This window comes from Spodoptera frugiperda, chromosome 18 (assembly GCF_023101765.2).
Source record: "Spodoptera frugiperda isolate SF20-4 chromosome 18, AGI-APGP_CSIRO_Sfru_2.0, whole genome shotgun sequence".
Taxonomy (NCBI): Eukaryota; Metazoa; Arthropoda; class Insecta; order Lepidoptera; family Noctuidae; genus Spodoptera; species Spodoptera frugiperda.
This window is the reverse complement of record NC_064229.1, coordinates 3156592-3180067: the sequence shown is the minus strand read 5'-3', so window position 1 is coordinate 3180067 and position 23476 is coordinate 3156592. Positions and strand designations below refer to the sequence as shown.

General features: G+C 32.8%; 1 protein-coding gene across 2 annotated transcripts in view; it reads right to left on the bottom strand.

Moving 5' to 3' along the window:
- Positions 1 to 4057: 4057 nt before the first annotated feature.
- LOC118277772 (leucine-rich repeats and immunoglobulin-like domains protein 1) overlaps positions 4058 to 23476 on the bottom strand; it is an 83780-nt gene continuing 64361 nt past the window's right edge. For both annotated transcript variants that reach the window (XM_050700326.1, XM_035596679.2), the window contains exons 8-9: positions 21647 to 21743; positions 4058 to 9089 (exon numbers count right to left, since the gene is read on the bottom strand). In XM_050700326.1, coding sequence (XP_050556283.1) covers positions 8977 to 9089; positions 21647 to 21743 — 210 coding nt within the window. In that variant the 3' untranslated portion in view covers positions 4058 to 8976. The remainder of the gene's footprint in view (positions 9090 to 21646; positions 21744 to 23476) is intronic.

The following is a 23476-nucleotide window of genomic DNA, read 5'->3' as shown; positions in this document are numbered from 1 at the left end:
CCATCATGTTAAACTACATTCATTTCAAAGATAAAACCGATTAAATCTAACATAATGTTTAAAACTAAAAGTACAAACAAAACAGAAAGATGCAATTAATTAAGCGCCATAAAATCCCAGCTATTCAATCAGGGAATTGCTGAGGACATCGCCTTTATAAGGGAGCATAAAGGTTTTATTGATACTCCTATTTGTGAGTCAGATTCGCTGATGCCGAGTGAGTGAGGAATGGGAGTGATTAAAAATGTTTCACTAATTAATTGTGAAAGAATTTGTGAAGTAGGTAGATACGTATAACGAAGTGCGTATTTTTTCACCATTTGTACCAATTTTCAGCTATATGTGAATTTGTCGTGGGTCAAATGTCTAATTTGACCGAACTAACAGCGAGACTAAAAAAAACACGAAATAGTTTAGTCTTAGATTATAAATAAAAAGTTTTAATGGGTTGGTTGATCCACTACTGAAAATTATATCCAACTAATTTACTTATTGCCCATTCCAATAACCTATCTATCGGTAGATTTGCTTACCAGAGATAGTTTTTTGACATAAGCTCCATACAAAATGTGTCAAAATTCTACGACTGGTAGGCAAATCTACCGATAGGTAGGTTATTGGAATTGGCCATTAGTTCTTTTACACGTTGAGTAAAAAGAATTGATAACAACAAAGCTCGTTTGTGATTTTCACCACACTTATGTCCTTATCTTATTCATCCTTAACTATTTAGATTTAAAATCATCTACTTTGATACGAAATCATGGTAGTCCAGTCTTTTATTATTACAACAACAAAACAAAAGCCCACACAAATTTCATTCAAAAATGACCATCAGCGCAGATAAACCTTAATCAAATGAATGAGCTCATTCAAATTCACAGCTCTCCAACCATACCAGGATCCCACAGTGGCAATAAAAACATCTATCATTTTGATTCACAAAAACATTCGAAGCACATCTCTACCTTCCTGTAACATGGATTAGTATTCGTTGCTCGTATTTATTCGCCAAGATATGGGCTTTTCCGTCATGGTAATGACGTGGTACGTGATGTCATAGAATAAAATACTTCTGTTTTAGACATCACCCTGTGGTAGCACAGAATTTGATATATTTAGCGGTGTTTGTCATGTGTTGGTGTAGTAAGGTGTGAAACAATGTTAGGCGTCTGCATAATGTAGGTAAATAGTTGTGGCAATTCGTTAGGGGAGTTTTTGGTGTTTTTCTAGTGGTATACATAGTTTAGCACTGGTGAAAATGGACTCAGCTAAGCAATCTCAAAGCATCTTCCTCGCACAGCTTCATAGCTTAGTATCGGTGAAAACGGTAGAGATAGTTTCACAGCTTAGCTATTACATCTTTGTAGCATAGCTACTTAGCACTTCTTTGGTGGAAATGTACCCTGGTACCATAAAATAATAGCTGTGGGTCAGATTAGACTGAAAGAAGCTCTTGAAAGTAGTCTTCATGCTTCTAACTTGATGATTGGCTACGACTCGTTATGAATTGTCATTTGGCATTTGGTTCACACACATACAAACCTATGTTTCTCTGTAGTATAAAAACAAATACTTAAATCAATATTTGCTGTTAGCGCCATAATAACTCTTTCTAAAATACCAGCTCCTACTTTTATAACTTAATCATAATTTTACTTCATTTTCTCAATTTTATGAAGTTCCTACGTTCGCATTGTAAGTAGCAGCAGTCTACTAATGACAATATAAAGTCTTTGAAAGTGCGAACGTTGCAATATTATTTGGCACCGTCCCAATGTTAGGAAGTGAGTTTTAATAAAATCTGCCTTGCACGTTGTTTTAGTCGGCAAAAGATAGACTTAGTTATGGGTGAAATGAAACTGGAATTATTTGAAAGAATCTTACTAAAATATTTTTTTTTATTATATAATAAGTGGACGGCGAAATAGGCGGCGGCGAAACACCAGAGGCTTTACAAGTACGTTGTTGGCTTTTTGAGGGTTAGGAATTTAATTGTTATTGGGGAATCAGGGATTGACAAGGGGGGTAATTGGGCCTCTAAGACTTTGCCCAATTTGGAAATCGAATCCAAGACCACTTGCCATCTCGTGCCATCTCGTGACCATTCTACAAACAAGGTAGTGTATTATTTCTCCATTTTAGATTCTATCTTCTTAGTTCATGATTATTGACAACCACTGGACCAAAGATATAGTTAATATACCTACTATTTTACACCTAAGTGTGTTTTTATGTAAGTTGTATGAAAATGTCACTCATTTATCTGCAACTGCTTTCTTAAAACAAGTAAAGTGCCTAAGTGTCTCAACTAGAATATCTTAAACAAAACTAAATGAAGGTTGTCATAGCCGTCGGGCGAAACTATTATTCTTTGAAAATGATAAATCGTTGAAACAAGACAAAATAATATAATATTGTTATACTCAGAATAATTTTTATAACAAATTATTTTTTCTAAAAAAGAAAGATAGACAATCTCGTTGACATTTACTTGAGAAACGTTTTATTTTTTTCTTTCGTTAATATTTTTTTCCCAGAGAAAAGAGATATTTTTTATTATAATTTTTTACAATCTTTAATTTTTAAAATTTATTTTATAAATTAAGCTACTTTCTAAGTACGCTACATACCTTTCGATGTAACTGTACAATGAATTTTAGGTGTGTAGAGCAAACAGTTGAACTCAATGAGGTTTTACCAAATTATATATACAAAATATCATTGGTTGAACTGAATAGCTTTAACTGAATGGAATCAAAAATAGATAAAACTGTACAGTTAATACTGTATAGCTAAATTGTAACTGTATTAGTTAATAGAATAATTTATTGCATGGTATTGTTGAGCTTTCATTTTAATCTACACTAAAATATAAAGCAGAAATATTTTTTTCGGGACTACTGGTTCGATTTGAATAATTATTTTTGAAGTGGATAGTCCATTTATTGGAAAAGGCTATATGCTATAAAACATTACGCTACGATCAAGCTGAGCGGGTGAAACTGCACGGACTAGATAGTTTATGACATAACTTGAGAAAGGTGAGCTTGAAAAAAAAGTGAAATAATAATTTTCACTACTCTTCTGCCTTCGTTTTATTTTCATTATCTCTGCCGTGAAAAATAAGACTAAAGTTATTATAATACTGAGAATTTTTCATCGAATATGATATTTTATTTTAATTGTGTGAATATTTAAAATAATACAAAAGGGATTTAATCATGTGTCATGACATGTGTTTATATACTAACAATGGCTTTGTTGTCTTAAATCTTAATTATTTTAAATACATTTAATTTATTTACTTAGTAAAGATAAGTTTTTCGACACCCAAAGTTAGTTTTTATTTCTTTTTAATTTCTTGCCAGGTACTTTTAAGTTGTAAATATTATTGTCATAGTTATTATTATACTTTAATTTCTATGTTTAGAAATTTTATTTGTAGGTATGTAACGAAGAAAAGAACTAGGTAAATAAATAATACACTCTATATTTTTCATACATATTTTTATTAAAAATCTTACTTTTATCACAATATTGCACACGTAATAATTAATATGTTCATTTCATGATACTTATATGATAATTATATTATTTTATATAATTATAATTTAATTATACTTAAAACAACAGTCAACAAAAGCACCGATATGTTCAAAAATTTTCATAAAATATTTAATTAACGCAGTCTGTGACGTATTTAAATTATTAAACAAACGAACGAAAAATAATGAGGATTATTTCTAATAAATAAATAAAATGTGATATTATATCGCATACTTTTTATTAAAATATTATTATAAAATTACTATTTAATTTTAAAAATTATACAATACAATTTAATTTAAACATTATAATTCATTAAAAATGTTTAAATACATAATCTTTTAATTATTACAATTATAATATATTGGTTCAACAAATAATTCTAATATGTTCGTCACAGATGTCGTAATAAAATATAACTATGACGCATTTAAAACTAATAATGTGAACATTTATTATCATTAACAATATATATATATAACAAAACAATAATTATATGCACGTATTATTATTATTATACTAATTAATGATATTTTGTTTAACCGACTAAACAATGTAAACATTAATTCCACTGTTTTTATTTAATAAATTAAACAATATAATCTCGTGTAATTATTGTTTTTATTAATAACATCCTCTTATTATTTTATTACTTACATCATTTTTATCTAGATTCTATTCTAAGATAGGTACATACATAATAATATCGTGAGAAGTATAAGTTAGTTTGATATGCAATGAGTTTAATGACATACCTATAAATTCAACATAAATTAATATTATTTATTTTTTATAAAAGTATAAATAAAAAAGATTATAGATTGTTGTGCACTTAGCGAAGTAATTATAGCTATATTTACAAGATCGTGCGATTACATGAGACTTAGCGCCTGTCTCACTGTCCGTCACTAGCGTATAATATTTTTTGCCCTAATGAAATATAATCTATATTAAAAAATCCAACTTTACAGGGGACGCAAAATGCACTCCGGCGCTTCAAAATAAAGAGTTTGACTGATGAAGCACGTTATTCTGATCATTTTGGTATAACCAACTCATTAGCGACAAAATTTGACATAATTATAGAGCCCTCTTTCACAAAATAATACAGTATGGAAATCACTCATATATATTATGACTTAATTGAAACTACAAGTAGTACTCGTCTACTGAAGTATAACAAAAGTTAATTCTACGAAAACTCTGCAATAAAATAAATAATTAATTAAATAAAGTATTAAATTCTGAGTGAACAGCTCCATTTACCTTGACCACAGAAGAGCTGTAATATTGTAGATTGTCGAAGAATTGAAGACATATGGCCTGGCTGTTGCAATGCCGTATTTGCAAAGAGTGTTTAAATTAGCTCAAAGAGAAAAATACAATGGGCTTATTTCGTTCACGTTTCGTATATTGTCAGTCAAAATGAATACAATTATATGTGGTTAAAATTAAGCTATATGTGTTTTCTCCCTACTGTATAAATTGATAGTTTATACAAAATATATTCAAAATTTGGTACAAAGTAGTTGTGTTGGTCATGTTTAACTGAATAAGCTGAGATATGAACGGTGAGTGACAAAGAGAGTTGCGTTCTGGCTATTGTATTGTGAAGTATAGTCTTTGACTATAGAATTTCTGACTGTAACCCTTATTACGATAAACATATTGTAATTCACAGAAAAATAAACACACAACATAAACTATCTGATTGACATCTACTTGGTGTGAATCTAATATGCACACATAACATTACACACATAGGTACTATTGATAAAACTTGGATATTTAGTAACATCAGTTAATATATAGGTATACCCAACAGTAGCAATCCAGATACTGTGAAACAGGCGCTTAGAAACAGACAGATACAAAAGTACTTCTACAAAGTTGTATTAGTAAGTTAGAAGTTGTACCAATTTCTTAGAATAAAACAAATTACACTACTTCAAAGAATAATGACTGTCAAACAACAAACGCGTTCTACTTTATTCTTGTTTTTTTTTTCATTGATAGCAAGTTTTATAATGATTAAGATGTTTTGTGACGAAGTAAATAATTTTGCTCGTTAAGAATAGTGTCACGAATCTGTCACGAGAATTGGAATCTAAAGATTTGTGAAATGAAAATTGTTTTATTTTTTGTCATTAGAAGATCTTTAATGGATGATTGTGTAAGCGAAAACTAACTAGACTTGAAATACAATTACATACTTTCCTTTTTTTAAGGTTCGTTTACAAATATGTCACTTATTCGTTCTGCTATAAAATGTACTAATTTCAAATTCAATTCTACTAATATAAGTTTGTTACTATAAAATAACACTGATATGTATTATTCCAAAACAAATCAATGAATTTGAATGATATCAATTTCAATGAAATAAATCTATACAATAATAAACCTGATATGTAGATTCAGTAATCATTGTGCCAATAGTATCGTATCTGCCAATGGCCTTATAACCAAAGCCTTAACCAACACTTTAGTAGGCTAACGTTAGATGGTTGGGTCAAGGGCCTGATGCAGAATAAATTGTTCGGAAATTCTTCTCTTTTGAGCCCTGATTTCCAGTAGCTAGGATTATTCCGGTTACTGGTGGGCTACTGTTTTTATATTTTTAAATGTGTTTCTTTTATCTTTAAATATTAGAAAATGTATTATACAAGTAAGAGAATTAAATATTAAAAAATGTATTATACGAGTACTGTACTCGTAAATAAATATGACAGTATAACCTGATATTTTCAGATTTGAAATAAACCATAAAATTGTAAATGATATTTCACAACAAGATATCAATATGATTACTTTATTACCTAAAATAAATGTACAGATCTTAAAGATAGGACTATTTTGATATTTTGTGAATAAAGTAAATAATTTTAGAAAAGTGATAGTGCTTTTAAGTGATATGAAGAGATAGTTCGTGATATGTAATCATCTAGAGAAGTGATTAGGAAGACAGACAGTGTCCAAAAGATCATAGAATAGTATAAATATTATATGTATATGCACCGTGACATTTATGTCGTTTTCCTCTCACGGTAAAATAACTTGCCATAAGGAGTACTTTCGATGTATAAACTAAAGACAAAAAATAACTAACGATGTATTGTTTTAGTTTACAAAATAAATATATAAGGTGACTGGTAATTAGTGTATGATATTTAAACATATGATTGTACTCATTAATAAAATCAACTTTCCCAAAGAAATATTTTTTGTATACTCATTAGTTTTATTTTTATCACTATAACAAAATAACAAAATTTCATTAGCACGTGCGTACTATTCCAAAATACCTACTAGTACAGGTCACTGATTACCAGTCACCCTATATATTCATTGAATTACATACATGAGATACAAGATGTATCTTATTAGTCACTATGAGCCGTGATGTTTTGATATTGTACCTACTATGAGTTCGTATGGGCTTCCGAAGTTAGTTTTGTTTTTCCAATGGTTCATCGGATATTTTTTGCATTAAACATTTTATTTCTTTCTAAAACTAATTTTATTACTGAGACAAAACCGTTTTACTGTGGGACAAAAACAATATAAATTTCATGGTACATAACAAAAAGTAATATCCCAAATACAATTATTGATAAAGTTTTACTTAATTGTTAAATATAATAATAACTAAATTCCAAAAAACCTTATTTCACAAGAAATAATAATAAAGTTAGCAGAACAATTTGAATAGCAGCAGTTCCATCATATTGTGCTGTGTAAAATTATTTGATCTTTTAGGCCATAGCTAACTAAAACTTGTATAACAAATTCATAAATATTAATGAAAACATTGAAGTAATTCAAGTATGAAATTGAATTTTCTTGGAACCATCAACTTATTAAAAGTCAAAGTGAAATAATTTCTGCTTCAATTCGGTTCAATCCTTGGAAACCGACTGCCTATTTATATATATGTATATTATATATATTCTACAAGTTATATATTATAACTGTATATTTATTTTATATAATTTTGTACAATGTATATACACTCTCACTAATGGTCCTTTTACCCAAAGATCCTTGGACGGTTCAAACTTCATTTAAGGATCTCACACCAGTTCTGGATGAGCAAGAATTAATTTTTAGTATAATACATAACAGTAACAATTCATGTTGATTAAACTTTGGGGGTCTAAGGTTAAAACGAATTCGTGGGGCGTTTGGAAAAGGTATTCGATGGGCGAACTTAATAAGACAACCATTTACCTATTTGGGCTTTTAAATAGAATGTTATGTGTATATTTATTTGTGGATGTTGATTCAAATTACCCTTTTTAACGGGCTTGGTATTAAAGTAAATCAAGGTTATCAATGATATTTCTAGGCTTTATATTCTCTCCCTTTGAGTTTTCTAGTCCATCAATTATCATTACTAAGTATTCCATCGCATTGAGAAGACATAACCAAAACTCATGTGGGAAGACCGTGGTCGAAGGCCTATACCGAAGTACAGATAAAATGCAAGAAACAATATTTCTCTTATAAATAACAAAATTTTTCAACAAACATAGGTACCGACAATTTCAAAAGAGATCCTGAAACACCGTTACATAACGATAGCCAAAGGTATATAAAATATAGTGATCGATATTGAACTCCAGTGAATATTTAAGAGTGTTCCAGACAAAAGGCGGTTGCCGACCGGAACGAGGGCGTTAATGGGGCAGGACGTTCTTTTGGTCCCAAGCCGGCCCACGGCGTATCTCGTTAGACTACCTAACGTGTTTCATAATAAAACGGAAAAAATGCCAGCTTTTTGCCCGAGGTAAATACTCTGTATTACGAAAATTCATCCCTGTATGAAGCATTAGGTGCCATTACCCTCTTTTATAATGTTTGTGACATTTTTGTCATGTTTGCTGCGATGCTAAAACGAACATTGCATTACAATTTAGCTTTGAGATAGCTCATAAACTTGAACACAGTTTTTCAGTAGTTTCAAAGTGACTTAAGTAAATTTTCTGTCACACATTGCGTGTCTGTGTATTTCAAACTGATTAAATATTGATATGAGAAGCGAGACTACGGTTGTTAAATTTTTAATACAAATCGGACATCGATGTCGGACAGAAATAATAAAAGAATTCAGTAAAATCTCGAGACTGGTGCTGACAAGGGACTTTGTTCGAAATTGCCAAGGATAAGAAATCCGTAAAGTGCAGTTTCTCGTTAGTTGAGCGCACTATTTTTCCTTGTTCCTTATTAGATGCAGTTGTAAGCAATCCTTTTCTATTGTCCGATAGAGTTCTTCCATCGAATAAGCCACAGAAATAATTATAGAAAGGTTCTTTGAGGACACAATTAGGACCGCGACCCAAAGGACCACAAATAGACCCCGTATTTAAACACCAATTCTTGCTATCCAGACCTTTCAAATCGATTTCCCTATGTCGTCTAATTAGGTCACCTTATGTCTTCATATCGTGTGCTGAGAGCTACCAACAGGGACGCTAGTAGCAGACTCAAATAACTTGTTGTTGTTTTTACACCGCTTTGTAGCTCTGCGAGACTTGATCCTGTGGACAAAACATATGATTAGCATTTTGTAATTAGGTACTTGTATGTTGGTATTAATCGTTCTGTTATTTCGATGTACCTGTGTGTGTCTATTGTCAAATTCAATGTTTTGTTTAACGAGAACTATATTTAATAAAATGACATGAACTTAAGACTAAAGAATAATAAAAACTAAAACAAATATATGTTTTGTTTGGTTTGATTCTAGATTTACACAAAAACCTACTTCAAAATTAAAAATAAGTATTTTGACTTTTGCTACCAACTATTCATTGAATCAGGCTTCAACCTGCTTTCTCAAGAATTGTATTTCTTGTACCTACATAGTTGTTCTATACTATACCAGTTAATGTTAATTGATACAGATTAACTTACATCTACGCTAAATAATGGAAAGCAATTATAAATCATACGAGATTCACAGTCTGCCTGATAGAAAACCAACAAATGGGCTATGGGCTATGGGCTTATTTGACAATCCATTGCGTTCATATAAAAAACGACCAGTCCCTATTCACAGTAAACACATAAGCATAAACCAACAATATAATTGATTTTCAACGTATTTATCGAAAACCGCATCGAGTATTTTATTAATGACATTCAATATAAATGAGCCGCTTAAACGGGGTCATTCATGAAATCAGCGTGTAATTAATTTATCGACGACTCATTTTACATTTTTGCTATTGTTCATTCAAAAGCTTATGGTTAAGTTATTATTGAGGTAATGTTACGTTCGTGGTTTATAAGCGGACCGTTGTGGACATAAAAAGAATTGGAATTCTTACAACAGTTTTTAATTTCTTTTTTTCTTTAATATAAAACGTGAATACTTCAAATATAGTAAAGAAACAAGAATTTGTGGATCACGTAAAAGATTGGCGTGTACGTGAATTTAAACTTGTGTACTTTGCCCAGTAACTGGTCGGTTTGATATACAGTCCGGCTATAATTGGGGTTCCCAATTGTTTCTTTTTCTTCTCTTCTCATTAATTTCGTTGCAGCATCCAAGACAGTCATTCATGTCCCTGGGACTCCAATGTTCCGGTGTTTTCATGATTGTATCTACTGTAGATCCTGGCTTACAGGAGTTGCAGCAATATGGGAGGTTGGGGCGGGATTACCCCATAAAAAAATTGGGGTTCTTGATCAAGAACCATATTTTTTACATTTTTGTTAAGCCTATTACTATTTTTTTTATGTGAACATCAGATTTTCTCTATAGTCGTGAGGTTTGTTCTCGTAAAAATGGTGGCTTTTTAATAGTTCTATATCAGTTGATCCTCTTAGTTATGACTAGACCTCTATAACACCTATTCATGCAATTAGTAGTACCTAACTAGAGACCCATCTGTGACTAAGTCTTTCGCTTAGAATAATATTTCCTAGCATAATATTGTGAAGTTAATACCAAAACATATAAGCAATTATACTAAAAAGACACTATACTGTGTAATTACTCTATTCAAAGAAACCAGACCAGCTCTATCGATCTATGAACAAGGAAACAATGTCATATATGAAACCACGTTTCATAGAAATTGCACAAACAACCAAACATCAAATATTAGCTATCTACTCAAATATTTGAATACGTAGCCTCACGATTGCAAATACGAGTGAGTTTATTACTGAGTAGAATTTGTTGGCTATTGTTTCATTTTGCAGCATGTTCATGCATATTTTTTTGTAGTTTAGTCATTTGTTGGTAGGTAAATCTAATTGAATTTCGATTAAAAATATTGGGTTTTTTCAACAGATGGTAAGCAATCGCCGCCGCCAATGGATACTCGAAACACGAGAGGTGTTGCAAGTGCGTTACCATTTAGGGGTTAGAAATTTAAGGGTTGTTGGGGATTTTTTACAGTTTGCCCATCATATTTCAAAAAACCTTACATTGTTTTAACCATTATGTGTACTTAGTATGTGAACTTTTGACTTTAGCAGTTTTTAGTACTTATTGTGTGATTTATACATGCATCAATTTTTGGTAGGTAAAAATATGACAAAGTTTGGTATTTTATTTTGAAAAACAGTTTACTACAAAATATATATTACCAACAGTAATTGTGGTAATTAATATTGAAGACACAAAATATTCCATGAGTATTATAATTACGTGGCTGTTCTGTGTGGCTTTTCGTATAATTTGTAACACTTCATTATTCTCATCTATCAAACTGCCTCGTTGGTCGGGTGGTTGCAAATGCGACAGTCGGGCAAGGGGTCTAGGGTTCGATTTCCGGATCGGGCAAAACATTACTAGGCTTTTTTCGGCATTTCGAAAATTTCTCAGTAGTAGCACGGAGTTTGGAATTGGTGCCCAGTATATGGTAATAGGCTCACCCCCTATTACATGGGACTTATAACAGAAGTGGTGAAAAGTGAGTGTACAGTGGTAATGTGCACCTCTGCCTACTTCTTTAGGGATAACAATGATAGTGTAACAGTTAATTATTCCTGGTTTAAAAATACAAGTAAAGAAACCAATTCAAAATAAGTATTTTAATTAAAAATAAATGCCAAATATCGCGTAGTAACAGGATATTTTAACAGTGTAATAAATACTACTTTGTTCTGGAAAAAGCATTTTTTGTACGCTTCGCTATTTTGGCCAAAGGAAATCAGGTGTCAGCGAACAAATGGACGACGTGTTGAACAGAGACAGGAGTTAAATCGATTCGGTTAATTGCCTCGGAAAGAATGCCGAAATGTTCCGGCATTCTGATCCGGACACCAATGACCCCCAAAGACCCCTTGTTAGTTTATTTGTTACAAAACAATACTTTTTGGTGAATGTTGTATTTACTGAATAAGGGAATAGATTTGATTGTGTCATGGTGGTATGGCATGTGGCTGATTCGAGTCATGTTCAGAGTTTTTGTTTTTATACCGAGAATAGGGATGGTGATAGGATATAAAAATAAAAAATCTAATAATTAGTTCGTCGGTTAGGTAATGAAAAAATATTAGACATGTATTTTTTTTTATTTTGTCATTTATAAGATAACAATACTTGGATAGAACGAATCCAATGTTTAGGAGTGGGAGCAAATACATCATAGAAGTGACGCCACCCGATATTTTAAATTAATATAATCTTTGAAAGTTTGTGTTTCCCTAAGATTACAAAAAATACGTCTCTAATGTTTTAAATACTCTATTTCATAAGGAGTAGAGTATATATTTACTAGCATCATTAATAAATTGGTCGAATTAGTTTTACAACATTTTCTACAAAGAAAATTACGCAGAAGCCCATTTAATTCCGAACTTTTTCTCGGTCCCAACAATTTCGGCGATCACTAGACAAATGTACTCGTAAAGAACATAATATATTTTTCCTCACAAAATAAACGACCTAATTCACTTTATCACATTTGATCACATAATAAACTAAAAGACCAATCCACCTTTTATTGTAAGCATTTATCTTAGAAGATAGTACTTTTACCTAATTTGATAAATAGAAAACTGAAAACCGTTTCTCTTGTACGTTGAGTAAAAGAACAAATAATATGAAGACTTCTTAACGTCAATTCTAATAAAAAGAGGGAGCACTCCGATACAATATGAACGCTAAATACAAAACATGTTGAACACAAACCTTTTTTTGAAGAGGAAAAGTATTTTGTTACATTTTATAGCAATATGTCGGTTGTTAAGCTGCGAGTATTAAGGACAAGGAAACGTTTGCATTTAATGAAAATGTTCGTATGTGTTATTTTCCTTTTTTTTTTTTGTAAGACAGTGAATGATATCTAGGTGATAATAGTGTAGAGGCTGAAAGCCAATAATAATGTTACTGTAATAAGCGTGGGAGAGCCACGCTTCCGCACGAATGGGCAGATGTGAAACAACGCTTGTTTTGTGTGGGCGAGTTTACCGGAAGCCTCTCCCCAACAACCCTTGAATACCTAACCCCCAAAAGGCCGGCAATGCTCTTATAACGCTTTATTGTAAGTACTAAGCAAATGGTCATACAAACAGCTTTCACAAACATACAAACGATATATTAAACTTGTAAATAAAATAATGTAATTTAAAAAACTAAAATACCCGACTGCGTTTCTTCATTATATGAAAATTAAAAAACCCTAAAACAAGAAAGTCATCGTAAAATTAAAGCAGTCGGGACCCATTCTAAATATGAAGAGTTAGTGAGGGCACATACGGCTTGCTTTCTAGAATGGGTCCCGACTGCTTTAATTTTACGATGACTTTCTTGTTTTAGGGTTTTTTAATTTTCATATAATGAAGAAACGCAGTCGGGTATTTTAGTTTTTTAAATTACATTATTTTATTTTACTTTCTTTTAGTTTTATTATTTTTATGTTTTGATAATTATAGGTATCTAGTGTCATTCTCACAGTAAATACGAATCAAACGACCCATATCAAGCTGAAATCCATCGAGTCGTTTAGGCTAGAGAGTGAACACTATTTGAATTTAGCGCCAAAAATCCGTCATTTAGTTTTTTTATTATTTTGATATATCCAGTGTCAATCTCACAGTAAATACGAATCTAACGACCCCTATCAAGCTGACATACATCGAATCGTTCCGGCTAGAGAGTGAGCAATATTAAAATTTGGCGCCAAAAATCCGCCATTTTGTTTTTTTTACTATTTTGATATATCCAGTGTCACTCTCACAGTAAATACGAATCCAACGACACCTCTCAAGCCAAAATCCGTCAAGCCGTTTAGGCTGTAGAGCGTGCCAAACAATTATACATACATACATACATACATACATACATACATACATACATACTCTCGAAAAACATAACCCTCCTTCTGGCGCAGTCGGGTAAATATACGCAAGGATCATAGATGATCATTCTGTTGTTATGATATATTTCAGTGAGATGGCGTTCCAAAGTGACTAAAGTATCACAAAGACGTGAGTTTGTATAAATAGAGAATTCCATTTTGGGAATAACATAGTTTTAATTTGAATCTGTGGCATAATCATTTGTTGTACTATTTTTTTTTTTTTTGAGGTGGGAAAATCATCCAATGACTTCTCCCGCCTTGGACGAAACAGAAGGGAGTGTCAGACTCTTACTGACTAAAAACCACCCCGATCTTACTCCTGCTTTTCGAGCCGGAGCCCCGGTAAACCCGCTAGGTAGTCCGCAGCTCCGGATCAGGCATCTGTCCTACTGGGTCCCATCTGTGGTAGCCTGATGGCTCTTTGAGCTTTGAGGTTGTACTATACTGGAGTCATATTTGCTAGTTACACGTGTGACCTCAAACTCACACGACTACGAATTTACCAGTCCATATCCTTGGATAAAAAGGGGCGTAACGTTCTATAATTATTCGCATAACTTAACAAAGTCGACCAAGTTTCTGTTTACAAGTAATTTAGTTAAATTACACCAGCCTTTATCTAGCTGAAAAAACATTCTCATTACCTTAAGTAAAGACACACTTCTCAGCAAATAAACGAGCCATTCTCCATTAAATTACCAACGACCATCTATCTGAGACGTGACGGATCATTAGTTGTGCGTAACGCATTTGTTTTACGACCCTATATATAAATTTAGTGATGTAAGTTGCTTGCGATTATATAATATTATTATTATTACAGAAATACTGATATTTTGCTAGAGAGGTTTAAAGTATGAATCATGAAAATATGCATTTCAATATTCACACAATTCAAGATAAGTCGTTCACAACCTCCCAAACCGCTGCAACTCTTGTGAACCAGGATACAACCATAAAAACACTGGAACACTGAGTCCAGGGCGTCTCAGGGACCGGAATAACTGTCGTGAATATTTGTCACTTACCATCAGGTGAGACCGCAACCTGTCTAGTTTTAGTTAAAAAGAAATCACCAATTGTTGAAAAATATTAAGCAACAGTCTAAACTACGCGTACTTAATTTTTTGGGGAGTAAACAGACAAAGTTTTGCTATAATTATTTTTATAATAAGTATCGTGTCGCGCAGCCTACAGAGAGTAAGCTGAGAGTAAACTGCGCGACGTCGCCGCGTCTGCGCACGCTGCTCATGATGAAGAGTCCCACTGTGACTCGAAACTAGTAGAGCTTTTCTCCATGAATGTACGTGAGTAAACCGTGATATTTAGTTAATACAATTTTGCTGACCCGATTATAGAACGTTAAATATTGTAGGTTCCATGAGTTTCAATAAAATTGAGCCACTGAATTGCACAGTTAAATTAAACTATGTATTTTTAGGTAGCGTGGGTATTTCATTAGCCGAGTAAATCTTAGAAAGGACCAATATAATTAGTTACCCGTATACTAAGTTTTCAAAAGTAAATAGATACCTATATTTGGAACTTCAATGACCTAGGATACCCTTTTGTATGTAAAAGTGTCTAGGATTTTGAATGCTTTGAATTTACCTAGGTTCGGCTATTGTGAAAGCTCATAGTACCGCGATGTTACCTCTCGTTACACACCATTTAAGATGGTATTACAAGATAAAGTACTGAGGCAAAGAAACTTCAAGGTGTAGTTGCTAGGGTGAGTCTTCACTGACGGAAAAGAGCAAGCGAAGATTGATTAAAATAGTTTAGTTTTTTTATCTATTTTGTGACCAAGTTTCTTTGTTGTGTTAGAAATAAAATAAAAAACATCAAGGTTCATAAATAATGTTTTATTAATTTATGAACATGTATAAAATGATATTATGGTTTCTAATCATTGAATTATTGTTATGTAATCAATTTCATCACGAAAAAAAATCTATCTTTTTCAATCCTGGAGAATATTTTGATGTAATCTCAATTTGTTTTTTATTCTAATATTATTATTACTTACGCTGCTAATAGCTTGATTTTTTTATAAGATGGAATAACTAAAATTTTCATTTATTTGATTTATTATTTTCTGCACTTTCTCGCTAAGCTCGTCACTGAAAACGCAGCCTTAAGTTAGTTGTGTACCGCTCTTATTACGTAGTTCTTTGTTCGTGAACTAGAGAAGACTAAAATTGTCGGTCTTTTAGGTTTTATTTTTATTCATATTACATTTTATGGGTTACAACTACAGCATGTGCAAAACACCTGTTTCCTCAGTTTTGTTATTTTAAGACTGAGGAGAAAGGAATATACTACTACTACTACTACTAGCACTTGCTTTTACTAGTAATTTTGCACGGCCGGAGTGGTTGAGTGACCAGCTGCTGTGCAACGTATCGCGCTTTCGGATCTCATATCAACCAGAAACTGGTATGGCATTTTCTGAGTAGAATGACTATTATTAGCCCAGAATCTGGAAGGTCGGCGATGTTTTACTCCCGTTCCTCGGAAAGCACGTAGGTATAACTGTTGGTCCTGCATCCGACCTCTATCTGGTCGTATCGGTCTGCGGGATCTATCTATCGAGTATCTGCTGTCACATCGAATTTAGAGAATGAAGGACACACTTGGGCTTGGGCACACACTTGTGCACTATAATATCTCATGTGTAGTGGACTAGTTTAGTTAGACTTGCCACCATGATCAAATCGATTAGGAGATTTATTTATTTATATTAGTTATATTAAACGAAATTTCTGAATTGAAGGACTTCATTTCGGTTCGTTTTACAGTTGTATAAATTATAATACGAAAATAAGTTCAAATATAGAGATATCAATATTAACACAAAAAAATATATAAAACACGAAGAACGAAACTAAAATAACAAATTACTGCGTATTTTGTTAAATTTTGTGACACATCTTTCATTTATTATGGATCCCTCTGAACTACTGACCCAGTTTATTGATATTAAGTAATATAGTATACTGGACAAAGTTAATTGTTGAACATTTTAATTTTAAAACATGATACTGTTGATGAAAATTGTAAAGTAGGATGACGTTTGGTGCTGCGGACTGCCTAGCGGGTTACTGGGACTCCGGCTCGAAAAGCAGGAGTAGGAACGGGGTGGTTTTTAGTCAGTAAGAATCTGACATCCCCTCTCGCCTCGCTCAAGGAGTACGAGTAAATAGAAGACATTGGATGAGTTGCTTCCTTAAAAAAAATATCTTACTTTGATTCAGGCAGAGCTATTTAGTATGTCTCTGAAGTCGTATACTTTCTTGATAAAATATATCTAGAGGCTATTTTGTCAACTATGATTTTTAGTACATAAATTTGTTACAAAGTGATCCAAAAATGTCCTAGACCCCTGACGCTGTAACATTTTTATTATCAAGGACTTTGCAATCTCCAATATCTTTAAAACTCTACTTACTTAATCCAAGAAACAGATCCACTAAGTATAATTTTACAAAGATATTTAAACATTCACCCAACGAAACAATCTTAAAAGAAATTATAACATGAACAAGCTTCCTAAACAAAGCAGATACCAGCTGTATATTAGACTGACTAAATGGCATGGTATTACCAACTTGCTGGTTATAAATGACAATCTTAATTACGTAGCACTAAGGTTGAATTTACATAGCATTAAAAAGGTCATTAAGCTTAGAATCCTACGTACTAATGACTTCGATGAACCATTTTCGTTGTACGTTTTTTGAGAACGAATAAAGTTTTAAATAATGCAGGGCGCGACATCTTCATTTGCGGTCTTGAATTTTAAATGTCAATTCGTTTTTGCTTTTAGCGCTCAGGTGTAGTTCTAGGTTGGTAAATTTAATTTTAGTAGACTTTGGTATTATTTTAATGATGGTAATATTCTGGTTTTAATACTTGGGAAAGTAGATGTTACTATGGATTTTACTCTTCATTACCAAAAGCCTCTTTACCGAATGCCTTTTGTTACATTTAAATTAAAGAATTTAGAAGTTTTAACTTTAAGGTAGGAACTGCTAGTGATATAAAGTGTGACTGTCAACCTAAAGTCCTTAGAACTGACCTCAAATTTCACATTTAACACGGCACAGCCTTTGAGCAATGCAAATGGCACACATAAAACTGGCAAAAACAACTTATCCAAATCACTTTTTGACGAAGTACACTTTAAATTCAAGGGCCTGCGGACTGCTCTGGCTCTAAAAACAGGAGTAGGAACGGGGTGGTTTTTAGTCAGTAAGAGTCTGACACTCCCTCTCGCCTTACCCAAGACAGGAGAAGTCATTGAATGTTATGTTCCCCTCAAAAAAAGGCAGATTTTCTTCATCATGTCAGAGTATTAACATGAGCTACATTGAAGAAAGACATAAGAGAAAGATGAGATACAGTAAGCAGCGAATACGTAGTAATATTATCCGTTTATATGCTCTAGTATTCAGCGAACATGAGCATAAAAATACTTTATGACTCAATCTAGGTACAGGTGCACTAAAACTGCAGAACGTGAAACCTTGTAGTTCTCATTTGTAAACGCGAATTCTGGTCTCAGATGGTGTTTTCTGTCTGTCTTAGTAGTAGGAGTGGGGGAAATAAATGGCTGCGATTGTTATCCTGTCGTCTTGTCTTTTACAAGGGAATAATGACTTTGATTCTAAGATACGAATTGTTAATTTGCAATGGAGACTGTTAGATTAAGATTTTTGAGCCAATGTAAAAAGTTTCAGATTCAAAGTATAGGTGTGGAAAAAGTGTAATTATATTTTTAATTCCCAAATATCTTAAAATCTCAAAAAGGAAAATCTGAAACTTACACACGAATATCTCTCATGAAATGAAAAACTCTTACTTGACCTTATTCGTCCTAAGAATTCTTTTTATCACAGTTTTTTTTTACCCGACTGCCAAGGAAGGGTTATGTTTTTCGCGCGTATCTTGTATGTATGAGCCTAATATTCTTTATTACCTCATTTCTTCGAAACGGCTTGATGGATTTCGACAATCAGGGCATCGTTGGATTCGTCTTAATTACCCAAGTGTTCTTAGATATGTGACGTAAAACAAAAACCAACATGGCGGCCGTGAGGCGCCCTAGATAGAAGTAAAAAAAAAAATTTTTTTTTTATTTTCTACAATATGGATATCAAATTAAAGAGCTCATCATGAGGATTCCAAAATGGTATATCACTTACATATAGAAAAAAAAATACTATGTGCAATTAGGTTATTTATTATCCAAACTAAATACTCGTATAGGTACTACGCGACGCGATTGACTAGCGGTTTCTGAACTGTCGTTTCGTGGCGCGGGTGAAATCTTGAGAAACACATAGCCGTATTATAACTAACTAAAAAGTGTTAAATAAAAATAAATAAATTAAAAAAATTAAAAAACCCGACTGCATAAAAAACACTTTAAATAAAAACTGAAAAGTAAAAAACAAGCTTAGTCTAAAAGTGTAGATAGCAATGCTATTACCACAAAATCTTATGCGAAACATAATTGAGTGTAACAGTCGGGACCCATTAAATAAACTAGACTAAAATCATTCAATATGGGTCCCGACTGTTGCACTCAATTATGTTTCGCATAAGATTTTGTGGTAATAGCATTGCTATCTACACTTTTAGACTAAGCTTGTTTTTTACTTTTCAGTTTTTATTTAAAGTGTTTTTTATGCAGTCGGGTTTTTTAATTTTTTTATTAACTTTTTGAAAAGCATTTTGAAAAATTGACCAAATTACCACAGTCCTTAGCAATTGTTTTAGGAACAAAATCGTTACTAAAGGATAGTTCGTAATCATTCAATATCTCTGAGTGCGGCAGTTAGTGTATTTATCTTAAAGAAAGGTGTTAAAAAGGCTCAGTCCAAGACTGAATATCATACGGAGAGACTAGCAAGGAACATTGTATATTTATTACATCATCTTCAATATTGCACTCGTAATATTGTCTTCCTGCCTTTAGCTAAGACGGCGCTTTACCCAACCTCGTTCGGAATAATTCGGGAGAAGGCAATTTGAACTCGGTTTCTGTATGCTTTGTGAGCCAAAATGGATAGCAAATTGTTATTACTATCAAAATATATTCAGATCTGATTCTAAATGTAATCTAAATTTTGTTATATCTTTATTATTTTTTATGGGATTGATCAGGAAACGTCCAAATCATCTAATGGTAAGCAATCGGCACTGTTTATGGCAACATCACAGAAGTTACTAATGCGTTACCGCAATTTTAAGAGTTTTATTGTTTAACCAGAAAACATTTTACAACCTACATTTATTATCTAGACCAAAAACATAGCACATAGCCCTAAAACAAACAAACAAACAAGATTATCTCAACTGTTTATAAATGCGCCTCAAAGGACCAATTGTGCCTTTTGAATTAATCCCATTTACTACAAAAAGTCGCATAAAGCCTATATTGTTTGGAACTCGACCAAATTCCTTGCAGCTAACTTGTACTTTATTTGTTTTATAGCCACTTTTGGCACAGGTGTCTAATCTTCTAAAATGTACATTCCAGTCGCCTTTTGTTAGAACGTTTTAGCTTGCCTGCGCGTTTCAGTATTCGATAATCTGACTTGTAAAGTGGATACTACGTTCATACCTGTTCCGATACAATATTTTCCTTGTACTTTTGCGTAGTGTTTAAATATTTAAACAGGAGAGTGTAAAACACCCCCACCATTTTCGTTAACAACATAAAATGCTTACAGAAATTCCGAAATTGATAAAGATACTTCTAATCTAATCTAATTCCCAACAAAACTCAAATTTCTAACCTTCCCAAAAGGCCGACAACGCACTTGGAACGCCTCTGTTGTTTCAGGTGTCCATAGACAGCGCCGATTGCTTACCATCAGATGATTTATCTTCTTTCTCGTTTACCAGTTTATCACCATAAAAAATACTTTGTTTGGCCTATAAATCAAATAGTCATCACTACTTTATTACTTATCGCAACTATCAAATTTACAACTTTAACATTTTCATGCAAATAAAGCGTTTTCATACGTAATGTGCCAAATCTGCGACTAACTTATTTTTAACGATTTGACTTATTTTATGGACCATTTTCGGAACAGGTGCGCAAAAGATTCAAGATGATCGGAGTCTAGTTATTACCAGATTTATGAAAACAAGTGCTAAAACGTAATAAGCCTAAAATATTTTTGCTTTACTATGTAGCAAATGATAAAATGGATGAATAAGTAAAATTGTCGTCTGATACTTTCTTTGAGAAATATTTAATACAATGTATTTAACTCGAATCGATTTAGAAATATTACTAGAGATAGTTAAGTGTTTGAGTGTGTATTTTTATTCCTATAGTAAGGTTAACGTCACATCAACATCGCGCCTTACTATCTCCGAAGGATAGGAAGGAAGGCAGAGATGCACATAACAGCACGTAATGCCACTATACAATGTACACCCACTTTTCACCATTTGTGTTATAAGTCCCATGTAAAAGGGGGTGAGCCTATTGCCATATACTGTGTACAATTCCAGACACCGTATCACTGAGAAATTTTCGAAAAACCGAAAAGAGCCCATCAATATTTTGCCCGACCCAGAAATCAAACCCGATACTCCTTGTCCGAGTCGCACTTGCGTCCACTCGACCAACGATACCAGCTATTTAAAAACAAAAGTCACTTAAAACTTTCCGACAACACTGAAAAGATTTTGTTGTTCGACAAATACTTTTCTACGTAGTTTTATAGTCCTTTTAGACCAGCTGTACTAACCTTGTAACACATGGACTCTTGTAGTCGCCTTCATTTGAACAGGTGATTCCAAGGAGCAGGTGTAGTTGCCGGCATCTTCCACCTTCAGACGGGCCACCTGAACAACGAATTTACACTTTACACACTTGGAAGAAGGTCCTTATTGCTAAAATTGGTTTGGGAGATTTTTATTTCGGTTGTAACATAAGATCACAAATGTTTTATCTTGCAAAGCTGGAGCATACCTAACGTAAACCTCTTTTCTTTAAGAGAATAAAATCTATACTGTGTGAATTAAAATTATAATAACTTTTTTTAAAGAATCATGGTATTATATTGAACTAACTGGATGTCATATATTATAACTTCAATTATTTTAAAGGGTATTATGTCTTTGCAACTATTGGTCAAATACTCAAACGTCACTCAATTTTAGGACGCTCCCAGAAATAGTTCTGTCACTACAAACTCTATATAAAATGAAAGAGAGGCAAGATATTTAAGTACAACTTAAAATTGAGTAGTGTTTCAGTATTCGGGCTTTAGTCACATTGTATGATTGCCTTCGTTAATTTCACCTTTTTTAATTTTCACGGTTGAAATGTTTCTAATTATTTTGAATTTTCTTTCTAAAATGTTCTTTATACAAACTGTAATTAAGTCTAGTTTTGTAAATATATGGATTCCAGACGTATGTACGACTAAACATTATTACTATGTAAATTAATTTTAAGAACACGCATATTTTATTACTTGGCGATATGTTTGGAAAACAGAAAATTGTAGCAATTTTGCGCAAGGTTATTTTCTGTTTGTTCTTAGAAAAAATATTTATTTTGCTAATAAAATGTACTAGGTATACAAATATAATACTCCGTAAAATAAGAGTGACTTAGAACAAAATAAAAAAATAATAGTATGGCATTGTTGTCGATTAAAAAGGTTGTCAAGCATACACCTCATGATTATGCGCCCCTGACGTGCCACGAAACTAATCTAGTAAGGGTACTAGATTTGTCCTCGTTGAAGTTTCGTTAGTTTGCATTACAACCCTTAACTTTCTGAATGTCATCCACGATTGTCAATTGTTTTTTTTAAGATACTTCACCCCCACATTAGGATTTTCTCCTGCGTCGTTCGTGGGTGCGTTTATAAAAGTACGAGTTAATCGAACCCGCTACACGTTGCACAACAGCTAGTTGCCTAGCCAACATGTAAACCGTGCTGTCGATATTGATATTTCCAAAAAAGAAGAATGAAATCTATTGTTTAGTAGTGGACGTTCGTGACAGGATCTCAGTTAATAGTCATGATGAGGTTTCAAAGATTCGAAGATGTTGCTTACATAAACTAACATGGTCACTAACACTACTATTAGAACTTGAAACGGGATATTTACCATGTTTATTTATATCTATGAGTTTCCGATATTTCGGCATCACGGATGAACTGATCATGAGGGCGCGTTCACATATAACGTCCGTTTTAACAGGATCCGTTTTAACGAATCCGTCGCTACTGGAGATAGTATTCACACAGCATTTATAGGATCCTTTTTAACGGATCTGTTGCTACTGGAGGTGATTCAGGGCGAGTTCACATAGAACGTCTATTTTTACAGGATCCATTACACCCCGTGCCAAGCCTGGCGCAGTTCGATCCGATAAATCGATCAGTATACTGGATCCGCTATACTGTATTATGTGTGTACTGGCTCATACAACTACATACGCTAATAACACATACGTTTTAACGGACCCGTAAAACGGATTGCTGTTATTTTGTCGAATCGGTATTTTTTACTGGATACGGAATACTGTATTATGTGTGTACTGGCTCATACAACTACAT